Genomic DNA, 10,060 nt, shown 5'->3' on the forward strand with positions numbered 1-10,060 from the left:
CAGCACAGTAACTGTTTGACACATTAGTCGATATAAGTTTATTGCAAGTTCTTGCCCAAGGGCTAATTGCAAGTGACAAAAAATTACAAACAAGCAAATGTAAACAGTTTATTAAACAATTGCTCTATAAGTCTAACACTAAACCGTATCTTATTAGTAAGTCTATATAAACTTGATCCTTCCTTTTAAGAACTGAATTCAGCCTGAAATAATTTAAGTCCGACTGCAAGTGGTCACGCTGTTATACAGAAAACATAATTTTCTACGAAGACATTATGAATATCTTCATACTTTCTTTGTTTCAGACAAAGCTAAAAAGATGCACCACGTCGGTGAAGCACTTTGTATTCATCAAGGTTTACAAGACAGGTTCTACCACGGTTTGCGTCATGCTGTACCGGTTTGGATACGTTAACGGTCTCAACTTCGTGCTTCCTCGAGTCCCGGTCAACGTTGGCTGGCCACACTACCTTCGGGCGGAGGACTACCTCCCGCTGAAGGACGGGTATCACTTTGACGCTCTTGTTGACCATACGGTCTACCATAGACGGATCATTGACAACCTGATGCCAGCCGACACAGCCTTCATTGCAATGCTGCGCTACCCTCTACACCACCTCAAGTCGGTCTTCAGCTGGTATAAGGTTCCAGGTCAACTCAACTTAAAAGATGCTAGAAACCCTCTGGAAACGTTTTTGAGAAACTCTAGAAGATATCAAGAGAATTCGATACTTAAGGAGCTACCAACTGAGCCAAGGTCTTCCTCCTTGACGCGAAACTTCATGGCATACGATTTAGGCTATCCACCTGGTTTAGCTGATGATATGGACATGGCGCAAGTGTATGTACAAAGGTTGGATAGTGAACTGGACTTAGTCATGATTCTGGAGTATCTAGACGAGTCGCTTGTTCTCCTCAAACGCACCATGTGCTGGTCCATACGGGATATCTTGTACGACACCTTCAACGAAGCTATCGGGTACAGATACAACATGGATCTAACGCCAGATATGGATGCCAACTACAGAAAATGGAGTAAAGTCGACTACCTTCTATACGAACACTTCAACAATAGCCTCTGGAAGAGGATATCACAAGAAGGGGATGATTTTCATCAAGAGGTTGAACATTTTGTTTCCGTAAATAGTCAGGTGAAGTCGTTCTGTGAGAAAAAGAGAAATGATCAAATCGTCATTCCGGCTTCCAAGTGGGACGCGCATGCGCTTTCTGTGAACCAGTCGTTTTGCCACCTGTTGCAGACGACGAGGATGACATTTTACAAAGCCATTTTGAAGCGTCAACGTAGCAAGCTACTTTTCATTGACTACGGGATCAAACCTGTATCCAGAAAAAGGAAAGCTAGGACAATAAAGAAACGCAAGAAAAGCAAGTCAGACATACTCTCAGGTAAACAACAGAACTGAACAAATATTCTGTATCTGTATCTATATAGCGGTATAACCGCCCTTCGGCGGCGTAACACACCAGCTTCGCAGGCACGCGGCGCGGTAGCAGCTGGTTATATTACACTGAACGACCTGTCAACCTAACTTCTGCAAGTGTTCTTTATTTGAAACTATCCAGAGAAGATGCCCGTACTGTGCTTGCTGATAACATATTACACTCCACGATAGTTCTGGGAAAATATACGAATTTTTGAACACATCGATCCTGGGATGGTAACTCTGGTACTTGAAGTCATGGCTGTTTGTTCTTTCTTGAGCTGGTATTATATACTTTTCAGTTATTATTATATTGTAATCCAACTCAATGCTGAGCAAACAAATTAAAGTTTTTCGAAATGTATGATAATGTCGTGGCTGTTGTGTTCGTGCAATTAGGGATAAGGTAATGAATGGTTGTTAATTTGGTCAGGATTGTATTCGTAGGCTGATAAGCTATGGTGCTGATGGATGGATAGATGCATGGTCTGAGAACAGGCAACGTAGCAGCAGAAACGTTCCCGCGTCTGATGGCGCATAGGGCGGCGCCCATCTCCGTTTCAGTAGCCCTGGGCCACACAACTTTGTTCAATCACCACAGCAGGGGACTAGACCACAGGTAACGGTGTGTGTTCAACTTCCATACTCTTTCCCGAATGCTGAGTGCTAAGCAGAGAAAGCAGCATGTGCCATTTCTAAAGTCTTTGGTATGACTCGACCGGGGATCGAACTCACGACCTACCGAATGCAAGGCGAACACTCTACCCACTCGGGCATTGCACCGGTTAGAAAAGTGGTAGCACACAGATTTAAGGACAGAACAGAAATGTTCTCCAGTATTCTGCTTTCTGTATTCTTCTGATTTTAACAGTATTCTACTGATTTCTCCTATATTCTCATTCACCTGCTAATTCTATTGTACTGCTTTGTACTATGTTTTCGCGGTTTCTACTTTATTCTCCTGCTTTCTACGATATTCTGGGTGAAGTAACGCAAAACCTTATTTTGAATTTATTAGGATAATCAGTGTGAATGTGAGTTCAGCACCAGGGACAGGACCAGTGTGAGGTCAGTAGGAGGATAATGAGCCTGAATGTGTGTTCAGCACCAGGGACAGGACTAGTGTGAAGTCAGTAGGAGGATAATCACCGTGAATTTTATTTCAGCACCAGGGACAGGACCAGTGTGAAGTCAGTAGGAGGATAATCAGTGTGAATGTGAGTTCAGTACCAGGGACAGGACCAGTGTGAAGTCAGTAAGAGGATAATCAGTGTGAATGTGAGTTCAGCACCAGGGACAGTGTGAAGTCAGTAGGAGGATAATCAGTTTGAATGTGAGTTCAGGGACAGGACCAATGTGAAGTTAGTAGTAGGATAATCAGTGTGAATGTGATTTCAGCACCAGGGAAAGGACCAGTGTGACGTCAGTAGGAGGATAATCAGTGTGAATGTGAGTTCAGTACCAGGGACAGGACCAGTGCAAAGCCAGTAGGAGGATAATCAGTGTGAATGTGATTTCAGCACCAGGGAAAGGACCAGTGTGGAGTCAGTAGGAGGATAATCAGTGTGAATGTGAGTTCAGTACCAGGGACAGGACCAGTGCAAAGCCAGTAGGAGGATAATCAGTGTGAATGTGAGTTCAGCACCAGGGACAGGACCAGTGCAAAGCCAGTAGGAGGATAATCAGTGTGAATGTGAGTTCAGCACCAGGGACAGGACCAGTGCAAAGCCAGTAGGAGGATAATCAGTGTGAATGTGAGTTCAGCACCAGGGACAGGACCAGTGCAAAGCCAGTAGGAGAATAATCAGTGTGAATGTGAGTTCAGCACCAGGGACAGGACCAGTGTGAAGTCAGTTGTAGGATAATCAGTGTGAATGTGAGTTCAGCACCAGAGACAGGACCAGTGTGAAGTCAGTAGGAGGATAATCAGTGTGAATGTGAGTTCAGCACCAGAGACAGGACCAGTGTGAAGTCAGTAGGAGGATAATCAGTGTGAATGTGAGTTCAGCACCAGGGACAGGACCAGTGCGAAGCCAGTAGGTGGATAACCAGTGTGAATGTGAGTTCAGCACCAGGGACAGGACCAGTGCAAAGCCAGTAGGTGGATAACCAGTGTGAATGTGAGTTCAGCACCAGGGACAGGACCAGTGCAAAGCCAGTAGGTGGATAACCAGTGTGAATGTGAGTTCAGCACCAGGGACAGGACCAGTGCAAAGCCAGTAGGTGGATAACCAGTGTGAATGTGAGTTCAGCACCAGGAAACTCAACTTCATACATTGGAATTTGGTTCCCTCTGCTTGCAAAAAAATACACATATACCTTCTGCAATCATTTTCAGATTTCCACCTAAGTTAATTTCAGGCAAGGTAGTCTGCATAACGTAACGTAACATCGAAGAGAAGATAGGATACTTCACAGATTCCTTTGTAGCGAAATGGACCATTGTTTTGAGTATCGCCCATTCACAAACGCTTAAGGTGCACACGAACGCATTAGCTAAATACAAGACTCTTATCCCATCTAACCCTTAGGTAAAATTGTACGGACCTAAAAATGCACAAAATAAAACAACTGACAAGACAAGGTTTGAGTACTTGCCACATCTTAATCACATTGTATTGTTCTTTCACATAAACTGTTCTGTACAAGTACGGAACAAGAAAATTGATAACAAATATCAGGGCTAATATCTACAGAATAGTTGGGTCTAACATGGTTAAATTTCAATGCTTAATTAGGTTAATTAATTAAAAAATTTCCAAACAAATGTAAACCTACAGCAATCACACCTGTACATTCTTGCTATTGACATGCATACAATATATCATATACAACTATAATGTACATTACTTCATAAAGCTAATTAAGACTTGAACCATTTATACAAAGATGTCCTATATGGAGAATCCAAATAGATAAATAAATAAATAAATAAATGGGATATTAAAACAGGACAGTATAGGTTATAAATACATAGCCTTCGAGACCTGCTTGGCTGTGGTGCTTAGCTATGTTTATACTGTGATTGTGTCAGCTCTAAATGACAAACATTGTACAGCTAGGCAGCTGCTGCAAATGACAAAAATTGTACAGCTAGACAGCTGCTATAAATGGCAAACATTGTACAGCTAGGCAGCTGCTATAAATGGCAAACAATAAACATTATACAGTTAGGCAGCTGCTATAAATGGCAAACATTGTACAGCTAGACAGCTGCTATAAATGGCAAACATTGTACAGCTAGGCAGCTGCTATAAACGGCAAACATTAAACATTATGTCGTTTATACATATTATACACATTAAACATTATGTCGTTTATAGCAGCTAGGCAGCTGCTATAAACGACAAACATTGTACAGCTAGACAACTGCTATAAGTGGCAAACATTGTACAGCTAGGCAGCTGCTATAAATGGCAAACATTAAAAATTATACAGCTAGATAGCTGCTATAAATGACAAACATTGTACAGCTAGATAACTGCTATAAATGGCAAAATTGTACAGCTAGGCAGCTGCTATAAATGGCAAACATTGTACAGCTAGACAGCTGCTATAAATGGCAAACATTCTATAGCTAGGCAGCTGTGATGTTGTCTTTGTCTCTGGCCAGCATCACGGTGTGCTGTCCTCCCCCAGACACAAGGACAACATCTCTGTTCTCCAGCTGTCTCCCAGTCATTTTTGTCGGCACCCAGACGTCATCATCATTGCTCTGTGCCAGCTGCAGGTTGGTACCCATTCCCCAGGAGTACGGCTCACCTAGAATGAAAAAAAAGAACAAAAACATTTATAAGAGGCAACAGTATAACTCCGGACGAACACTTTAATTCCGGAAAACCTTAATTCATTTTAAAATAGATTGACCAGACGAATTAATATTTGTAGGTATGATATATCAAAAGATGATGAACATATAGGTTGCAATTAGATGTCTCCATAAAGAAGGCCTATTCTGCATAATTCTGGTGATTCTGCCAGAATTCTAGCTGTGAGTCAGAATTCTGTCAAAATTCTGGGAACCTGAGAATTCTGCAGACCTTTCTTCAGACCAATTTGAATGCATCTAGACCACATCAATTCAATCTGATGGTTACCAGCTTGTAAAAATTAATGCTAGGAGATCAACATAAAAACAGAGTATGGGGGGAATGATGTTGACTTTATTGACAATGAGACAAGTCATTACAAGGGTCTGCCTAGGCAACTTTGGGCTGGTAGCGGCAGAACCTACAAAGATGCGGACGAACATACAAAGAATTTATAACAAGAAACAATACAATATAATGCAATAAAATAATCGATAACTATAAAAAGTCATGCAACTTTGCAGATATGAAAGAAATTGATCTATATCATATAGCAATAGCTTACTTAAAAGCGCCCAGAGCAATTTTAGAGCATTAAAATTACAAATATTCTGGATGAGACAATCGGTATGATATTGACATTTACTTCACCATACTAGCACATTTGTATCATTATTTCGTACTTTCAGCATTTAAAAGGTCGCACAAACAGGCCGCAGACAAACCCATTTGATTTATTACATCCTACAATAAATCAGTACAGGATCGAGCCACCAACGGTTTCCCGTCGGTAATTTTCGATGATTTTCGAACGCGTGAGGTCACAGAGCGAATTGAATCTGATTCGCCCGTTTGCAAATCGAAAGCTGATTCGAACAAATGATGATATCTCCGGAAGCTTTCGGGACTCATCGGTCATGTTCACGTGCGTTCCGACAATTTGCAGCACTCAGATTTTCAATGAGTTCTTACCACCCAACGACGTCTCATCTTTGCTCAATGAAGATTGATATGTAATGAGATAGTGTTATTTAGCATTACTGCATATAAAAATGACTTGAAAATTGAATTTAAAAATCGCTCTGGGCGCCTTTAAAAGATTGGAGTAGGTGGAAGGTCAGTGTACTATCTATATACTATGAGTTTGATATTAAAATCGTGACAAGAGGTGGCTTCTGCAACGGGCATAAATTTTAGTCTGAAACTGTTTCGAAAGCAAGTCCTTAAGAAGGTTTTACCATTTTTGGTGACAGCAAACGACACTGATGACCCAGTAGCCACACCACAGATGTTCCTGAGTTCCGTGAGCTGTGTGGGTTTGGTGACTTCCTTGTCCATGTCTTCTCCCAGGCCCAGTCTGCCATACTGTCCTCTACCCATCACATATACCTCACCTGAAACACAAGAGTGAATGAATGAATGAATGAATGAATGAATGAATGAATGAATGAATGAATGAATGAATGAATGAAGACCTTTATTGTACGTTTTTTCTTTCCAACAAGCTACGTACAGGTCAAGGTGAATAGAATACATCTAGTGATTCTGAGTACAATTTGTGTAGAGTGTATATATGACTAAGACTACAAAGTATAAAGTAAACAAAATGTACTAGTCTTCACAGGTTCAACTTTTTCTCGCTTTGTAAGAAAGTTGTAAATGTAGTTGCTGGTGGAGTTTAGAATACATGGTTTGTCTAATTGCATGAGGAATGTTAATTTTTCAGTGTGATTTAAATATTGAAAGAATGGAAACTTATCTTGTACAAATTTGAAGAAGATATTTCTCTCATCGTTGTATAGTGAACAGTTAAGAATAAAATGACACTCGTCTTCTATCTTGTTTAAGTTATAATATTGACAAATTCCTTGCTGGTGAGGAATGCGGTTGTGTCTACCTTTTTCAACATGCAGTTTGTGTGAACTAACACGGAGTTTTGTGATGGCTGTTCTATGTCGAGTGTTTGGGATACTAAGATATTTCTCCTCGTGGTAAGACGTTTTGAGTAGTCTATATGTGCGTAATTTGCTGTTATTACGCATTTCTGTTGTGAAAGATTGGAAGTACATGTCTTTGAAATATAGTTATGTAACTATATAATAGTGAAAGTTATATATCGATCCAATCTAGGTCACTGAAGAGCTAGTCTTCCACTGGTTGTGACAGAGAGGACAGATGCTGTGCACAGTTTTTACAGGTTCATAGTACCAGGGAAATTCCCCTAGCTCTTTTGCAAAGTACAATTGACAGTGGACCACAGCTTAACATCCTGTCGTAAGATCTGAAACCTTTTCAAGTAGCGAGCGACACAGCCGGGATCAAACTCTAGTTTTAGGCCAGAGGCAGGGATGCTTACCACTGGACTATGTATGCTACCTAGGATTCGTGACTTTTTCAGATATCATTTAAATTCAGCAAAAATTAGTTTTCAGAGCTATCTGCAGTTTCCATTTGCAGTATGATACTAAATTCCATCACTCTGATCACCCAACATACAATATCATCTTTATCATGTTGTAACATGACAAGTTTATGTATTGAGGACGTAAAATGTGATTTTAGAGAAGATGCCAAGGGAAACATTTTATATTACCCACATTTTATAAACATAGTCCTTTGGGAATGATATTCCACTCACCAGAATGTAGAAAGAGACTTCTGAATGCCTGAATTCTTTGCAAGGTATTCATGATTATGTTCCTTTAAAGAATCTAGAAATCAGGGCTTTTTTTCAAAAGAGGCAAACAAGGGCTCTGCGCCCTCATGCCCTGACCATGCAACTCTTTAATATGGGAGTAGATCCCCAATCAATAAGTTCTGATAGACCAGGGATGATACGAGGGGTGATCAATAAGTCCTCGGCCTCACCCAGAAATAATATGCACAAGTCAGATTTCGAAGCACAACTTCATAGGTCAACTTTTATCAATATCCACCAAATTTCAATTCATTGGAGCCATTACTTTCCATGCATTCGTTTTTTGCAAATCAGAAGGTAAGAATGTCACACCCCTTGCAATTTTTTTTGAGAAAAATTACTCAAGAAAGAAAACCAGGCCTACCGTCTGCTGACAAGGCCACTGTGTGATGCTGCCCTCCCACGATCTGAGTCCATCTCTTGCCCGAGAGTGACTCCACTTTTTCAGGTACATACCTCGCTGCATCACCATCCAATCCTGACCAAGAAATATCAATAAATTATGTCGCTCAGATTGATTTTCAAATGATTACGCAGACATGCAAATCCTACATCTGATACATCTGTGACGTATTGAGAGTTTTTTTAAAATTTCTTGAGAAAACGTAACGTTAGTTCACCTTTATCCGTTGGGTAACCTATATCCGTTGTTCTTAAAACAGGGCATTTGGATATAAGTAAGTTGACAGTGGTTTCAACCGTAACATTTTGAAAATATTGAAATTTGAAACCATTGTCCGTCGACCTGATACCATAATCCAAAGACCAACGGATATAGGTTACCCCACGGATAAAGGTGAGCTAGTGTTAACACAACTAAGTCCATTTCACACATAACATGGATGCTCCACTCTTGGGGATATGCCATACTTAGGTTCCTGACTTTTCGCCACGTTCCAACGTTCACTTCCAGCCAGCCTACAGCAGAAATTTGGACGTGTCTGCGTGCTCCAAAATCCGTCGGATTCACTACGAGTTCGTACGGAGGCGGTACTTATCACATACGGATCCCAAAAGATTGCCCACGTTTTGGCACGTAGACAGCACGTATTGTGCCCTTAGCTTTAGGTTCCTGACTTTTCCCCATATTCCAACGTTCACTTCCAGCCAGCCTACAGCAGAAATTTGGACGCAGGTCAGCTCAACCTTTGCATCCTGTCAGTCTCAAGTTACAGCATGGGGACAAACTTGGACCACACTGGGCCAATGGTTACAAGCTTGCACAAAAAACACACACCAAGAGAAACAAACAGAAAACAATACTACCATTTTCAAATGTGTTATATAATAAACGTCTTACCCATTTGGTAGTAGTTGTTCATTCCAAAAGCGTACACGTCTTCCTTGTCGTCTGAGATGGCGAACGTGTTGTGGCTCCCGCAGAAGACGTCGGCAAACTTCATGTGGCTTTTCCTGGAGCCCATCTTACCCTTCATCCTGACCGGGGCAGGGTCAAGGAGGAGGCCTGCAAAATAACAGGGGGGGGGGGGGGGGTCATTTCAGCTGTTACCATGTCTTTCACATAGTAAGGTTCTTTAGAAACTGAACCAAGGAGTACTTTACGTTTCGATGTCTATCAGACACCATCATCAGGGTAGAATGACTGGAAACTACTTCTTGCTGCTCCTTATAGCCGATGTAGGTGGCGCTGTAGCAACAAGAATACCGTCCCAAACGTGGCTCAGCTTGTATCCCCCCCTCGTCTCTGTTCATGACTGGAGCTGATTTTCTGATGTTTGGATCAGATTTGGTGTCTGATAGACATCGAAACCTTGGTTGTGCCTTAAGAACCTTACTATATGAATAATTGCCAACCTGTTACTATGTCTTTTTGCAAACTCTCATTACTTACTGTAGGATGAAAGTGGACAACTTTAGAATGAGCATGCCATGAAGCATAATGATAGCTGCTAAAACAATTCAGCCTTGAAACAGCTCACCTTTCCCATTAAAACAATGGAGACAGCCTTGGCTCAAAACCTAAGGCCTAGGGAAAAAATGTTGTGTTTCCTGTTTCCCTACCTTAGTGACCATAGGAAATAATCTCCAAGCAGATCTTGCTGTGGCAAATGCGGAAGCTCATTCCGCAGTTCACTACGTCAACGATAGAC

General features: G+C 41.3%; 2 protein-coding genes across 5 annotated transcripts in view; one reads left to right on the forward strand and one right to left on the reverse strand.

Annotated features, from left to right (window-relative positions):
• The first annotated feature begins 389 nt into the window (after positions 1–389).
• On the forward strand, positions 390–1,424 carry LOC118413787 (galactosylceramide sulfotransferase-like). The gene has a single exon (XM_035817319.1). It carries the CDS (start codon positions 390–392, stop codon positions 1,422–1,424), a length of 1,035 nt encoding a protein of 344 aa, XP_035673212.1.
• Positions 1,425–4,957: 3,533 nt separating this feature from the next.
• The window catches only part of LOC118414946 (regulator of chromosome condensation-like), a 21,167-nt gene continuing 16,064 nt past the window's right edge, over positions 4,958–10,060 (reverse strand). The window contains exons 9-12 of one of the 4 annotated variants that reach the window (XM_035819286.1): positions 9,250–9,414; positions 8,314–8,427; positions 6,490–6,645; positions 4,958–5,204 (exon numbers count right to left, since the gene is read on the reverse strand). In XM_035819286.1, coding sequence (XP_035675179.1) covers positions 5,020–5,204; positions 6,490–6,645; positions 8,314–8,427; positions 9,250–9,414 — 620 coding nt within the window. In that variant the 3' untranslated portion in view covers positions 4,958–5,019. The remainder of the gene's footprint in view (positions 5,205–6,489; positions 6,646–8,313; positions 8,428–9,249; positions 9,415–10,060) is intronic. The other 3 variants (XM_035819284.1, XM_035819283.1, XM_035819285.1) reach the window with 3 other exon arrangements.

This window comes from Branchiostoma floridae, chromosome 4, assembly GCF_000003815.2.
Source record: "Branchiostoma floridae strain S238N-H82 chromosome 4, Bfl_VNyyK, whole genome shotgun sequence".
Lineage (NCBI taxonomy): Eukaryota > Metazoa > Chordata > Leptocardii > Amphioxiformes > Branchiostomatidae > Branchiostoma > Branchiostoma floridae.

Coding starts and splice junctions, on each gene's coding strand:
- LOC118413787 (XM_035817319.1), top strand. CDS start 390: ATGCTGTACCGGTTTGGATACGTTAACGGTCTCAACTTCGTGCTTCCT.